At 44.4% G+C, this 15,709-nt stretch overlaps 1 protein-coding gene across 6 annotated transcripts in view; it reads left to right on the top strand.

Moving 5' to 3' along the window:
- Positions 1-13,627, top strand: part of fhod1 (formin homology 2 domain containing 1) — a 46,441-nt gene extending 32,814 nt beyond the window's left edge. For 3 of the 6 annotated variants that reach the window (XM_070922064.1, XM_070921985.1, XM_070921745.1), the window contains 14 exons: positions 1-19; positions 213-269; positions 1,185-1,334; positions 1,499-1,668; positions 2,161-2,754; positions 3,581-3,736; positions 3,917-4,099; positions 4,628-4,747; positions 5,467-5,628; positions 5,733-5,923; positions 6,240-6,432; positions 10,261-10,438; positions 11,097-11,273; positions 11,767-13,627. The exon at positions 1-19 is cut by the window's left edge and continues 130 nt beyond it. In XM_070922064.1, the coding sequence (XP_070778165.1) occupies positions 1-19; positions 213-269; positions 1,185-1,334; positions 1,499-1,668; positions 2,161-2,754; positions 3,581-3,736; positions 3,917-4,099; positions 4,628-4,747; positions 5,467-5,628; positions 5,733-5,923; positions 6,240-6,432; positions 10,261-10,438; positions 11,097-11,273; positions 11,767-11,849 (2,433 nt within the window). In that variant the 3' untranslated portion in view covers positions 11,850-13,627. The remainder of the gene's footprint in view (positions 20-212; positions 270-1,184; positions 1,335-1,498; positions 1,669-2,160; positions 2,755-3,580; positions 3,737-3,916; positions 4,100-4,627; positions 4,748-5,466; positions 5,629-5,732; positions 5,924-6,239; positions 6,433-10,260; positions 10,439-11,096; positions 11,274-11,766) is intronic. The other 3 variants (XM_070922127.1, XM_070921818.1, XM_070921903.1) reach the window with 2 other exon arrangements.
- The last annotated feature ends 2,082 nt before the right edge of the window (positions 13,628-15,709 follow it).

Below are 15,709 nucleotides of genomic sequence, written 5' to 3'. Positions count from 1 at the left end.
GAAGAGCTGTCACGTCAGGGTAAAAATAAAAACACGACAGTCACATTGTTCATGGCATCATGTGTGCAAAGTAAAAACATTCACTGTATATACTGTATACTGCGTATACACAGTATACGCAGTATACAGTATATACAGTATATATATGGAAATGAGAACTGCAAGTGTGTGTGTGTGTGTGTGTGTGTGTGTGTGTGTGTGTGTGACTGTAGTCTCAACATCCAGCAGTTTGGACTCCAACGGACTCTCAGACTCCCAGAATGACCCAGGTCAGAGACTACAGTTACCCACAATCCTCTCTCTGCTCCCCAGTTAGTTACTGTCTGTTCAGGATTCATGAGCTTCTCCTGAAGGCAAAAGCATGAAATCTGTCAGAGAATGAATCAACTCAGTGGTGGTGCTGCGCCTCCTGGTGGAGGCCAGGTGTTACTGCTGTCCTGTACGTCATCCACAGAGCCTGTAGCACAGTAGACAGGACGGTGGAGCTGCAGCATATTGAAGCAGGTCTCCTCTCAGAGTTTCATCCTCAACTGCTGAGAGACACTTTGCTTGAATAACTGAGAGGAGAGACGTTTCATGAGTAGTCTATATGTCTCATGTGATTGGTTGACATTAATCAATAAACAGGAGTAATTCAGTTTACTTGTTGATCATTCGATGTACATTTAATGACCATCCAACTTCTCTCAGACTAAACAGATATTTTTACAGCTAAAATACTTGAATTAATTCATTCTTAACTCTCAGACCAGAAACTGAGGAGTCTTAAAGTCGGACACAAACAGTTTCTCCTGACTCAGACCGTTACTTTTAGCCAGGGGATGTTTTATGAATACAGCCCCAGAAGATGTTAAGATACTTCAGCATCAACTTTATTATCACAAAGGACATTCGGTTTGCAGGCAGGCATTAAACACACAGGTCACAGTAAGATGTGTACCTTCTGAAATTAGGTGGTCAAGCTAAGTCGACCTGACTCCACCAACCAGAGACAAACTCCCAAAATCTTATTTGCAAAATAACACAGTATCAAAGCTATGTCTTACTTCTATACATCTTTGTATTTCTACTCCAGCAGACGTCACTGTGATTTCCACAATGTTGACCTGAATCAGCTGCTGTTTTTAATCTGAAGGATGTTCATAAAACTTCCTGTTAACATGCAACCATCTTTCTGTTTGCAGCAGCATCAGTGCAGCGGCAGTGCAGCACTCTGTCCGACGACAAGAAGTTTCTACTGGACATGCTCTACTCCAAGACCTCAACCACAGTGCCTCTGAGCCCGACTGCTTCTACTCCCGACACCACCGAGGAAGAAGGGAGCTTCCTGCCCGGTGAGAGAAAAGGCCTTTAAAATTTAAAATTTACTTCTTACTTCTATTGATTGTTTATTCTTGTTTGTCTCGTACAGACGTCGAATAAAACGTTGCCACTTTTTAAAGACAGTCAGGAAATAAATGTAAAGTTTATTTACCTCTTTGTGTTTTACTCCTCTCAGGTGGAGATCTGGGTGGTCGGGGTCGTGTGTTGGAGCGTTTGTCCAGCTTTAGAGCACGCTCAGTCGAGCCTTCCAGTCCCAGTGAGAGCAGCGCCTCCCGCAGGGCGGAGCTGGAGGGGCTGGAAGGCTCCGCCCAGGCAGCTCTGGCCCGACTGGCTGAAGAACAACAGGTCAGAATAAAGAAGTTACACAACTTATTTATCTTTTCTTTTTCAGTGGGTCGTTATATTTAAAGCTAACAGGTCCCAGGTCATGATTCCATGCTAACAGACTGAGGCTAAAGCTAACGGGTCCCAGGGCATGATATCATGTTAATGGGTCCCAGGTCATGATTCCATGCTAAGAGACTGAGGCTAAAGCTAACAGGTCCCAGGGCATGATATCATGCTAACAGACTGAGGCTAAAGCTAACAGGTCCCAGGGCATGATATCATGCTAATGGGTCCCAGGTCATGATTCCATGCTAACAGACTGAGGCTAAAGCTAACGGGTCCCAGTGCATGATATCATGCTAACAGACTGAGGCTAAAGCTAACAGGTCCCAGGGTCATGATCAGAATCAGGATCAGGTTTCCTGAGTGTACATATTAATAAGGTGATATGTGAACTGTATATAAAATTATGAAAATCCTGTTGATGAACACCTGAACGTGCACCATCAGAACCGTCACCTCCGGCAGCAGAGCAGCATCGACGTGGAGAGCCATGCCCGCCGCCTGGAGACGACCCAGATGACCCCTCTGGGCCCTGGGGGTTCCGCCGACGCCTGGAAGCAGCTGCAGCCGAGCGCCGCCGCCCTGCGCATCAAAGACCTGGACTTCTCCGACCTGCTGGATGAGGAGGACATTGACGTCCTGGACATGGATACATTCGACTCCACCTCTACCTCCCCCTGCTTCTCTGGCATCCCTCCCCCTCCTCCTCCTCCCCCGGGCCTGGCTGTTCCTCCTCCTCCCCCACCTCCTCCACCAGGGGGTCTAGCCCCTCCCCCACCCCCTCCACCAGGGGGTCTAGCCCCTCCCCCGCCTCCACCCCCTCCACCAGGTGCTCCTCCTCCCTCATCCTCAGCAGCTTCCTCTCAGAAGAAGAAGAAGACGGTGAAGTTGTTCTGGAAGGAGCTGAAGCAGGGAGACGGACCTCAGAAGTGTCGGTTTGGTCGGGGGACGGTGTGGGCGTCTCTGGACAAGGTGGCCGTGGACACCTCCCGACTGGAACACCTGTTTGAGTCTAAAGCCAAGGAACTGCCTGTCGCCAAGGTAACCGTGAGGACTAACTGATGCATTGTGGGAAGCACTGATCACAGAGTTGGAGCTGAGATTGAATATCTCTCCTCTAAAACATGTAGAGATGGCTGGAACGGGAAGGAAGGTATTAAAAGTCTGAAACCCTGCTGGCGCCTCCTAGAGGCCTGGAGCTCATAATAACCACGCGCTCACAGCAGCAAGCTTTCCAAGCAACGTCGATATGTCTGAGGTCATGTTTCTAAATGACCTCCAACTGACACAGTGACTGGGTCGCTCTTATTTAATTACTAAAGGGATCCTTAAAAATGATTGTTTTTGTTGAAATATGAATATTGGCTGATGTGTCGTTTCATCAGGTTTTTAAAAGTAAAAATGTGGACGTTAATATTGGTCTTGAAAATCCAGTATCTTCTACAGGCTGCCCTCCTCTGACTGAGGCAGGTTGTTTGGCTATCTGCAGCCTGAGAGGAGGACCTGCAGACCCTACTCAGGGCTGAGAAAACATTAATCAATGCTTTGATTTACAGTTAATATTCTCTAGAATTGATCCCTATGAAGGTGGAGACAGAGCTGTTAGTCATTTCTTATCAGGTTATCGGTGAATTTAATACATTAATATTAATAATGATACAATAATCCATTAATAACAATGATTTAGTTTGACCTCCATTATTATGGAAAGCCTGAATTCGATCCTAATGCATCATTTGCTAGACTGACATAAAAGTATATGCAGCACGATGTTTGTTTATGAGTAAGTGAAAGTAGAATCATCGTTACAGACAGCCTCCTGTAACTGTTATTAATGACCTTATTAACGTCATGTTTCTGTGTGCAGAAAGGACCTGAGACAAAGAAGTCTGAGATTCTGGTTCTGGACTCGAAGAGGAGCAACGCCATCAACATCGGTATGACTGTCCTGCCGGCTGTCCACGTCATCAAGACAGCCATCCTCAACTTCGACGAGTTCGCCATCAGCAAGGAGGGGATCGAGGTGAGGAGCACTTCCTCTCAGCAGAGGGCGCTGTGACGGTCAGCTGAAGTGACTTGTTGTGTTGAACACATTGAAATGAAATTTGTGTGTATTTAGATTTAAGTAGACCACCATAGATGTAGTTAGACCAGCATGGTTAGACTGAACCAGACTGAGCTGACCCCCCTCTGTTCTGAGCAGAAGATCCTGACCATGACCCCCACAGAGGAGGAGAAGCAGAAGATCCAGGAGGCTCAGCTGGCCAATCCTGACGTTCCTCTGGGCACGGCAGAGCAGTTTCTGTTCAGCCTGGCCTCCATCAGCGCCCTGACCCCCCGCCTACAGCTCTGGGCCTTCAAACTCAACTACGAGGCCCTGGAGAAGGTAACACACACACACACACACACTCGGTACAGAGGATCTGGTTCTCATGAGCCTCGAACCAGGTCTTCTGTTTGTCCTGTGAGGCTGCACTGACGTTTGCACAATGCAGAAAAGTTTTGAAAAGTTTGAACAGTGTTTGAGTGTGATTGTTGTCATGGAGATGTGTTTGATAAGCAGATCCTTGTTGTCACATATACTGTTTGTACACATTCATTTCACCTGTGGAGAAGGAAGGCAAACATGGCAAACCGTCCAATGTGATGCTCAGTTAAACCCATGCAGCAGGTGAGTTTGATCAATGGCTGTGATCAGTTATTGTAAACCTGTCTGCTCCTCCAAAACGTCCAATAAAATCCAGCAGGTATCACAGCGACTGAATACATCTTGTTGAAAAGTGAAGTGGTTGTGTCATTGTGGAGGCTGTCAGAACGATATCGTGTCAACATTTTATGAGGAAGGAAAAGAATAAAGAGGTTTTTTATGCTGAGCAACAGGAAGTTCACACTGGGAGTTTGTCGCCCCCTGCAGGAGATAGCAGAGCCGCTGTTCGACCTGAAGCTGGGCATGGAGCAGCTGGCCTCCAATCAGACCTTCAGGAGAATCCTGGCGACGCTGCTCGCCATCGGAAACTTCCTGAACAGCTCCAACGTGAGAACGGAAACACTCATCGACATGTCCGAGTCATCTGTTGCCATTAGTGATGAATTTCACATCGAAATATAAATCATGACATAAACACACTGTAACCAATGAGAAGCCTGTGTTTACAGATATTATTCAGCATGTTACGTCTACACTGACTTTAGTTATTCCTGCTGTAATAAACGTTGTTATTCACACACCCAAATAATATGATCATACATAACATATATGATAAAATAACTATTACAAACAGGTTCTCTGAGACGTGCGGCAGATTTTGGACACATTTGAACATGTTTGTGTTCTCATTAACTGTCTCTGACTGTTTGTGTCACAAACAGAAGAACAGCACTGAGCTGTAGATTAACCGGAGTGACAGGAAACACACAGGCCGACAAATTAAAGTGATTTATTGTAGTAAAGAAAATAACACACACACACACAGCAGACCTGCAGTCCTCAGTCCTGTTTATTTATTCTTCTGATCACTGATTAGATATTTAGTGTGGAAGGAACACAGACTGTGGATCAGCTGATCTGGATCAGATAAAGGAGTTGTTTCTTCAAACACAGATTAGAGATTACAGGCAGAGACTGAGCTGTGTGTGTGTGTGTGTGTGTGTGTGTGTGTGTGTGTGTGTGTGTGTGTGTGTGTGTGTGTGTGTGTGTGTGTGTGTGTGTGTGTGTGTGTGTGTGTGTGTGTGTGTGTGTGTGTGTGTGTCCAGGCTAAAGGCTTTGAGCTGGGTTACCTGGAGAAGGTGGTGGAGGTGAAGGACACGGTTCACCGTCAGTCTCTGCTGCATCACACCTGCAGCCTGGTGGTGGAGAATTACCCAGAATCCTCTGACGTCTACTCCGAGGTCCCCGCCATCACTCGCTCCGCCAAAGTACGATTCTGTTCTACTCTGTTCTGCTGAAACTCCACCTGTCTGAAGGTGGAGTCCTTCAGGAGGCAGGTGGTGACCACGTGAGTTGTTGTTGTTTTTTTCAGGTGGACTTTGAGCTTCTGTCTGAGAACCTGGTCCAGCTGGAGAGACGCTGCAAAGCATCATGGGACAACCTGAAGGTGGTGGCCAAACATGAAACCAAGGCGGTGCTGAAGAACAGGATGACGGAGTTTCTGAAGGACTGCACGCAGAGGATCATCATCCTGAAGGTGGTCCACAGGAGGGTCATCAACAGGTATGAGCACACACACACACACAGTCATGTTTCCATCACTTCAGAGGACATCGCATTGACTTACATTCATTTCCTGAAGACGACTCAACCTGAAACCAAGTCTTCAGCCTGAAGGCCAGCCATTTACAGGTCCCCACAATGTGCCTAAACAGATTTATGTCCCCACAGCATGAGTAATACACCCTCCTCCCTCCCTCTCCCTCCGCCCCCTCCTCCTCCTCCCTCTCCCTCCGCCCCCCTCCTCTTCCCTCTCCCTCCTCCCCCTCCTCCCTCTCCCTCCTCCTCCTCCCTCTCCCTCCTCCTCCTCCTCCTGCAGGTTCCACTCCTTCCTGCTGTTCCTGGGTCAGCCGTCCTCCTCAGTCCGGGACATTAAAGTCACCAGTTTCTGTCGGATCGTCAGCGAGTTCTCTCTGGAGTATCGCACCACCAGAGAGCGAGTCCTCACCCTCAAACGGAAGCGAGCCGCTCACAGAGAGAGAACCAAGACCCGAGGCAAGATGATCACAGAGGTAAACCTCTTCAGACGCCCCCTGCAGACAGACCTCCAGCTCCACAGGAGCAGGAACCGCCTGGTTTCATTCAGTTTGTAAAGGTCTAATCTGCCCGATCACATTCTTCTTCTACCCACAGTCCTAATCTGAGGCCGCACACGTGTGTCATGTGTAAGATGTGTGTCACTAGTGTCATGTCTATCGCATGTGTGTCATGTCTATCACATGTGTATCATGTCTATCACATGCGTGTCATGTCTATCACATGTGTATCATGTCTATCACATGCGTGTCATGTCTATCATGTGTGTGTCATGTCTATCACGTGCGTGTCATGTCTATCACGTGTGTATCATGTCTATCACATGCGTGTCATGTCTATCATGTGTGTCTCATGTCTATCACGTGCGTGTCATGTCTATCACGTGCGTGTCATGTCTATCACGTGTGTGTCATGTCTATCACGTGTGTGTCATGTCTATCACGTGCGTGTCATGTCTATCACGTGTGTATCATGTCTATCACATGCGTGTCATGTCTATCATGTGTGTCTCATGTCTATCACGTGCGTGTCATGTCTATCACGTGTGTGTCATGTCTATCACAGTGTCATATGTCTATCACATGCGTGTCATGTCTATCACGTGTGTGTCATGTCTATCACGTGTCGCCATGTGTGTCATGTCTATCACATGCGTGTCATGTCTATCACAGTGTCATATGTCTATCACATGCGTGTCATGTCTATCACATGTGTATCATGTCTATCACATGCGTGTCATGTCTATCACATGTGTGTCGTCATGTCTATCACATGCGTGTCATGTCTATCATGTGTGTGTCATGTCTATGACATGCGTGTCATGTCTATCATGTGTGTCTATCATGTGTGTCTCATGTCTATCACGTGCGTGTCATGTCTATCACGTGTGTGTCATGTCTATCACAGTGTCATATGTCTATCACATGCGTGTCATGTCTATCACGTGTGTGTCATGTCTATCACGTGTCGCTATGTGTGTCATGTCTATCACATGCGTGTCATGTCTATCACATGTGTGTCATGTGTGTCATGACTATCACGTGTGTGTCATGTCTATCACATGCGTGTCATGTCTATCACATGCGTGTCATGTCTATCACGTGTCGCCATGTGTGTCGTGTGTCATGTGTGTCATGTCTGTCACATGCGTGTCATGTCTGTCACATGCGTGTCATGTCTGTCACATGCGTGTCATGTCTATCACGTGTGTCATGTCTATCACGTGTGTGTCATGTCTATCACATGCGTGTCATGTCTGTCACATGCGTGTCATGTCTATCACGTGTGTCATGTCTATCACATGTGTATCATGTCTATCACATGCGTGTCATGTCTATCATGTGTGTGTCATGTCTATCACGTGCGTGTCATGTCTATCACGTGTGTATCATGTCTATCACATGCGTGTCATGTCTATCACGTGTGTCTCATGTCTATCACGTGCGTGTCATGTCTATCATGTGTGTGTCATGTCTATCACGTGCGTGTCATGTCTATCACGTGTGTATCATGTCTATCACATGCGTGTCATGTCTATCATGTGTGTCTCATGTCTATCACGTGCGTGTCATGTCTATCACGTGTGTGTCATGTCTATCACAGTGTCATATGTCTATCACATGCGTGTCATGTCTATCACGTGTGTGTCATGTCTATCACGTGTCGCCATGTGTGTCATGTCTATCACATGCGTGTCATGTCTATCACAGTGTCATATGTCTATCACATGCGTGTCATGTCTATCACATGTGTATCATGTCTATCACATGCGTGTCATGTCTATCACATGTGTGTCGTCATGTCTATCACATGCGTGTCATGTCTATCATGTGTGTGTCATGTCTATGACATGCGTGTCATGTCTATCATGTGTGTCTCATGTCTATCACGTGCGTGTCATGTCTATCACGTGTGTGTCATGTCTATCACAGTGTCATATGTCTATCACATGCGTGTCATGTCTATCACGTGTGTGTCATGTCTATCACGTGTCGCTATGTGTGTCATGTCTATCACATGCGTGTCATGTCTATCACATGTGTGTCATGTGTGTCATGACTATCACGTGTGTGTCATGTCTATCACATGCGTGTCATGTCTATCACATGCGTGTCATGTCTATCACGTGTCGCCATGTGTGTCGTGTGTCATGTGTGTCATGTCTGTCACATGCGTGTCATGTCTGTCACATGTGTGTCATGTCTGTCACATGCGTGTCATGTCTATCACGTGTGTGTCATGTCTATCACATGCGTGTCATGTCTGTCACATGCGTGTCATGTCTGTCACATGCGTGTCATGTCTATCACGTGTGTCATGTCTATCACATGCGTGTCATGTCTATCACGTGTCGCCATGTGTGTCGTGTGTCATGCGTGTCATGTCTGTCACATGCGTGTCATGTCTGTCACATGCGTGTCATGTCTATCACATGCGTGTCATGTCTATCACATGTGTGTCATGTCTATCACGTGTCGCCATGTGTGTCGTGTGTCATGTGTGTCATGTCTGTCACGTGCGTGTCATGTCTGTCACGTGCGTGTCATGTCTATCACGTGCGTGTCATGTCTATCACATGCGTGTCATGTCTATCACGTGTGTCATGTCTATCACATGCGTGTCATGTCTATCACATGTGTGTCGTCATGCGTGTCATGTCTATCACGTGCGTGTCATGTCTATCACGTGCGTGTCATGTCTATCACATGTGTGTCGTCATGTCTATCACGTGCGTGTCATGTCTATCACAGTGTCATATGTCTATCACATGCGTGTCATGTCTATCACGTGTGTGTCATGTCTATCACGTGTCGCTATGTGTGTCATGTCTATCACATGCGTGTCATGTCTATCACATGCGTGTCATGTCTATCACATGTGTGTCATGTCTATCACGTGTCGCCATGTGTGTCGTGTGTCATGTGTGTCATGTCTATCACGTGCGTGTCATGTCTGTCACGTGCGTGTCATGTCTATCACATGCGTGTCATGTCTATCACGTGTGTCATGTCTATCACATGCGTGTCATGTCTATGACATGTGTGTCGTCATGCGTGTCATGTCTAACGTGTGTGTCATGTCTATCACGTGTGTGTCATGTCTATCACGTGTCGCCATGTGTGTCGTGTGTCATGTGTGTCATGTCTATCACGTGCGTGTCATGTCTGTCACGTGCGTGTCATGTCTATCACGTGCGTGTCATGTCTATCACATGCGTGTCATGTCTATCACGTGTGTCATGTCTATCACATGCGTGTCATGTCTATCACATGTGTGTCGTCATGCGTGTCATGTCTATCACGTGCGTGTCATGTCTATCACGTGCGTGTCATGTCTATCACATGCGTGTCATGTCTATCACATGTGTGTCGTCATGCGTGTCATGTCTATCACATGCGTGTCATGTCTATCACGTGTGTGTCATGTCTATCACGTGTCGCCATGTGTGTCGTGTGTCATGTGTGTCATGTCTATCACGTGCGTGTCATGTCTGTCACGTGCATGTCATGTCTATCACATGCGTGTCATGTCTATCACAGTGTCATGTCTATCACATGCGTGTCATGTCTATCACATGTGTGTCGTCATGCGTGTCATGTCTATCACGTGCGTGTCATGTCTATCACAGTGTCATGTCTATCACGTGTGTGTCGTCATGCGGGTCATGTCTATCACGTGTTGCCATGTGTGTCATATCCGTCATATCTCCTCTGACCTCTAATTGAAGACATTTAAAGATTAAAGAAGAAATTGTGTTCTGACTCTTTCCTCCTTTTACTCTCCTCTTCCTCTTCTTCTCTCAGACGGAGAAGTTTTCGGCGGCGGTGCCTCTTCAGGATAGCCCCTCCCCCATCTCCATGGCAGCAGAGGCGGAGCCTGCTCAGGAGGATCATGAGAACATGAAGAACCTGTTGATCAGCAGCAGCAGCAGCAGCCTGAGTGTCGACCAGAGAGGCCTGAGACGCTCCAGAGCTGTCCGCAGTAAGACAGTTTACTCTGAGCACGCTCAGTTCAGCTCCATAACTCTAATCCCGAGTTTAATGATGTCTTTTCAGAGTTGTGTTGTTTCTTCAGGACAGGAAGCTCTTTTTACTCAGATACCTTCAAACTCTCTGTCTTCTCATCAACTCCAGCCAAATGTCTGCCAGAGGACAGATTAGGTTCGGAACATGAAATACATGCAGGTTCACATTCCTGTTTCTACCGTTTACCTGCCATCATGACGAAAGACAAAATGGCACCGTGAGAGTTTCTCATGGTAATATAAACCTCTGTGCAGTCATTAATCTGTTCCTCAAACTGGACTTCCTGGATCCTATTTCATGTGTCACCACCAACACCAGCACAGCTCCCTGCACTGGTTCAACACCAGGTCATGGAGGGATGAATGAGATGTTTCTACACCTGAACACTCTCATCAAACAGTCTGGATGATCCAGTAAGAAGGATTTGTGGTGTTTGATGGTGAACTTATCTTCAAGTAGTCCTGGTCCCAAAGTGTTTTAAGCAGCTTAGTTAGTTAAGTTCCCTGTTGTAACTCACATCTGTTGGGGCTCTGTGATCCTGAACCCTGTGTGTTAGTACAGTACAGTTCGGTTCGGGTTCAGGTTCTGATGCTGGCTCTGGTTCTGGTCCTCAGGTCTCGGCAGTGTGAGTCCGTCTCAGATGTCTGTAGCCAGAGAAGACGGGACCAGCCCCCAGGACGACGCCACAGACGAGATCATGGACAGACTGGTTAAGTCCGTTACCCAGAATCCCTCAGACAGACCGTCCAGCCCCAAGACCCGAAAGCGGTCCCGACTGAACAGGAAGTCATGTGAGTACACGGCCCGATGGGAAGCTGATGTAGCGTTTAATACTTTGACTCTGAGGAAGACCTCAATGTTGGACTGTTGACACATTTCATAAAACTGTTTGGGTCAAAACAAAGAAAATCCTTTTGTGCAGCTCTGTTTCTTGTAAGGACATTTTGTCCCCTTTTTTAAGGAAAACCTGAACTTGAGACTGCTGATCTGTAACAGATCAGATCCAACCTGTTGAGTATTTTGGTGTGTCCGGGTTTGTTCTGTAGAGGACCGAGTCCTAGGAGCCTCAGCAGGTTCAGTCTGGTTCAGACTCTGTGTTGAGACACAACAGCAGCTTTGTGTCCAAAACAGCTCCATATCTCTGTTTCCACTCTTCAGTAAATCTGCCAGCAGATAATCATCACAGCCAACGTCCTGCTGATCCTCAGCAGAGGACCACAGAGATTCTGTTAGGACGTCGTGAGACCTGATGTCCACTAACATGTTCATGTGTGTGTGTTGCAGTGAGGAGGACTCTGAAGAGCGGTCTCAGTCTGGACATGGTTCAGGCTCTGGGACTCAACAGCAAGACAGGAGACAAAGTCTGAGCAGAGACTCAAACTGATCGATCCATCCATCAGTGAACATTGATTAAAGAGACTGAACCCAGACCAGCTGAGAGACACAAGGATCAGATTGTCTGAGAAGTCTCTGGTGTTTCCTGCAGGAGGAGTTCTCTGGTCTCTGGTCTCTGGTTGTGGCTCTTCAACATCCATGAATGTTCATGAATTTGACGCGACATCAGGACGATTACAAACATGTCTCCTTCCTGTCTTTATTGATTTTAACATGAAGAGCAGAAACAATATTAACACATTTCATTCAAACTGCCTCCATGTTTTCAGTAAAACACCAGAAACCTCTTCAGAGAGAAACGGCGATCTCACCACCAGCTCCATTTCCTGTTCATTTTTTAAAGTGTAACTTCACCCTCCTGTACTTCTGCTCACCTTCCTGTAGTGATGCACAGGTGTACTCCAGGACACTGTGACATCACTGTTGGGTGTGGTTACAGGTGCAACACCAGCAGCTGTTGTTTTCTTCATCTTCTTGTTGCTTGTTTTCTTAAATGGCAGAGCTGCTGAGGATCTTTCATTAAGTTGAACTAACACAGGAGCAGTTTGAAACGCACATTTATTCTGAGCATCATCCTGGAAAATAGAGTAAAGTCCTTTAAAGTTTTTGAATATGCTTGATTTTTAAGGCAAATTCGCAGCCTTGTAGTGAAACAGTTCATGAAGTTCTGGGATCATTAATTCTGATTGAACAACAAAACAGCTCGTTGAATTTCCCAAATGTGACCTTTAACCCTTTAAACCAGCAGTTCATTCGGAACCAGAACTCCATTTATTATTATTGATTCATTCAGCATTTAAATCTATTTGTGAAAGGTTATTACTGCTGAGCATCTCTGTTTGATTGTTGCTGCACCTGATGGATGTTTCCAGTTTGTTCATACAACTTTACATTTGAATGTGAACATTTCACGATGATGTGTCCGTCATTTAAAACAGAAACTGAATCATTAGTCGGCACATTTAATTATCATTTTAAAGTCTTTTTACAAAAACTGTCAGTTGCAGAATTTAAATGAAAAATTATTTTAAAAATGAAAGTTCAGTCTTGACCTTGATAGTGCAGTTGGCAAATCAAGCTGTCCTGGAGCTTTTGATCGTATCACATGATCTTCCTCAGCAGATGGAGTTTCAAGGCTGAACTTTCAGACGAAGATGAGTCCTTAAAATACAAGGCGAGGTCATTTAGTCAGCTTTAAAACATGTTTTCTAAACTCTAAATAACCAGTGACAGACCTGCTCTATTATCACTCAAGCCTGCACAGAAAAGTCCTTGAAAGTCCTTGAAGAGTTTGAAAGTAAGTGTGAATGTTTTCTGTCACCAAGTGTCAACTAGAAAATCACTCGTCACAAAAAAAATCATTAACGTGGTACAAAGCTGTTGGACACGTCGCTGCCACTGCTTTAACTGCGTGCGTGCGCGTACGATGTGCTGCTCTGATGTTTTAGTATCTCACATGTTCACAGGATGTACATCATTATTAGAAGAGTTATCTGTTCTGTGCTGTCGTGTTATTTTTGCACTTTGAGGTGTTTTTGGTTTCAGTCGTTTTGTTCGTCGTCCTGCTGACTTCAGGTCAGTTTGTGTGACTCGCAGGTAAAAAGCTTCTTCACTGTTTTCAGGCACAAACTGTCTGAAGGTTGAGGACTCTGTTTTAACTTAAAGACAACATGAACATTTTGTCAAAAGATGAAAAGGAGGATTGAATGTGTTCCAGCTATAATTAATAAAGGTTTTTCAGAAAGAACAACAGGATTTCAGTGTATTTATGAAGTTATCAGTTTTGTGGTTAGACGTTTCTTGGAATAATGACTCCATTGTTTCATAATTCATTAATCAGTCTTTGTCACGTACGTCATTCATTATACAGCTGTGAAAAATTCAAATATTTACTAAATATTCAAGACTGAAGTGGCATAATGTCACCAAACGAAGAATGATCAGAGAAATAATAACATGTCTATTAAAAATACATATTGTAAACATATTGATGTATTAATAAAGAAAGAAAACATTAATAATCTCTTCATGAAATAATTTGAGTGGACATGAGGACATTCAGTTCATCTGAAGTTAATGTGAAGCTTCAGTCTGAGGTACAAAGCAAGAGCTTCAGGCTTCTCTGTGCTGGACCCTCCTGGACCCTCCTGGACCCTCCTGGACCCTCTCTCTCTGTGGTCTGCCTGTCTCTCTCTCTGTGTCACTATAACAGTCACTTTACACTGAGGCTGGCTGACTCGGGGCCCCCCTGAGGCCCCTGGGCCAGATGGCAGTTAAATCATAGCATGGAGAGGAAGTCACTGCAGGAGGGATAAGAGTCGCCCATAGCTCATGTTAGAATCTGTGCCGCAGTAATTTGAACAATAAAGAAGGAAAGAAATGTAAAACCTGAAAAGCTGATTATAAAAACTTGATTAACAAAATTAAGACAATATGACATCAACGCTCGAAAGAAAAGAGTAGAATTATATATAATGATACAAAAGAGATACATTAAACACAACTGAACTACCTCAGAAAATGACAACATTAATAAGATAAAATAAATCAATCATTTCAGCGACGTCATGTGATGTTTGACAAAATGTTTTCTTCTTTTGCTGCTAATAGATTTGTATCTTTGTAATGAGGTCATTGAACTGCAGGGTCAATTTACAATTATTAAATAAAATGTATCAAAATAAATGTATTAATGAGGCTTCTACCTTTAAAATAATATCACCTGAGAAGAAAAGGAATCTGAGGTCATTGATGACTAAACTCCTATAGTGCTGTTACTGCAGTGTTAGTGTTAATATAGTGTTACTGTAACGTTACTATAGTGTTAGTGTAATGTTACTGTAGTGTTACTGCAGTGTTAGTGTAGTGTTACTGCAGTGTTACTGCAGTGGTAGTGTCAATATAGTGTTATTGTATTGTTACTATAGTGTTACTATAGTGTTACTGCAGTTAGTGTTAATGTAGTGTTACATTAATGTTCCTATAGTGTTACATTAATGTTCCTATAGTGTTACAGAAGTGTTACATTAACGTTACTATAGTGTTACTGTAGTGTTAGTGTTAATATAGTGCTACTGTAATGTTACTATAGTGTTACTGTAGTATTACTGTAATGTTACTGCAGTGTTACTGTTTTTATATCTGTATTTATTATTTGTATATTGTTTTTCTTTTTTAAAAATACTTCTAATTCTTATTGACACAGTGCTGTCTGCTGTCTGTTTCTGCACCTTTCTGTCTTTGCTGCTGTGACTTGTAAATTTCCCAGCTGTGGGATTAACAAAGTCTATATTAATCTTAATCTTAATATAGTGTTACTGCTGTGTTACATTAGTGTAATGTTACTATAGTATTACTGCGATGTTACTATAGTGTTACTGTAATGTTTATATAGTGTTACTGTAATGTTACTGTACTGTTACTATAGTGTTACTGTAATATTACTGTAGAGTTACTGTACTGTTACTATAGTGTTACTGTAATGTTGCTATAGTGTTACTGCAGTGTTACTGTAGTGTTACTGTGATGTTACTATAGTGTTACTGTAATATTACTGTAGAGTTACTGTACTGTTACTATAGTGTTACTGTAATGTTGCTATAGTGTTACTGCAGTGTTACTGTAGTGTTACTGTGATGTTACTATAGTGTTACTGTAATGTTTATATAGTGTTACGGCAGTGTTACTGTAGTGTTACTGTGATATTACTATAGTGTTACTGTAATGTTTATATAGTGTTACTGTAATGTTACTGTACTGTTACTATAGTGTTACTGTAATGTTACTGTAGTGTTACTGTAATGTTGCTATAGTGTTACTGCAGTGTTACTGT

This window comes from Enoplosus armatus, chromosome 1 (genome assembly GCF_043641665.1).
Source record: "Enoplosus armatus isolate fEnoArm2 chromosome 1, fEnoArm2.hap1, whole genome shotgun sequence".
NCBI classification, from domain to species: Eukaryota; Metazoa; Chordata; class Actinopteri; order Centrarchiformes; family Enoplosidae; genus Enoplosus; species Enoplosus armatus.
This window is presented reverse-complemented; position numbering and strand designations above follow the sequence as displayed.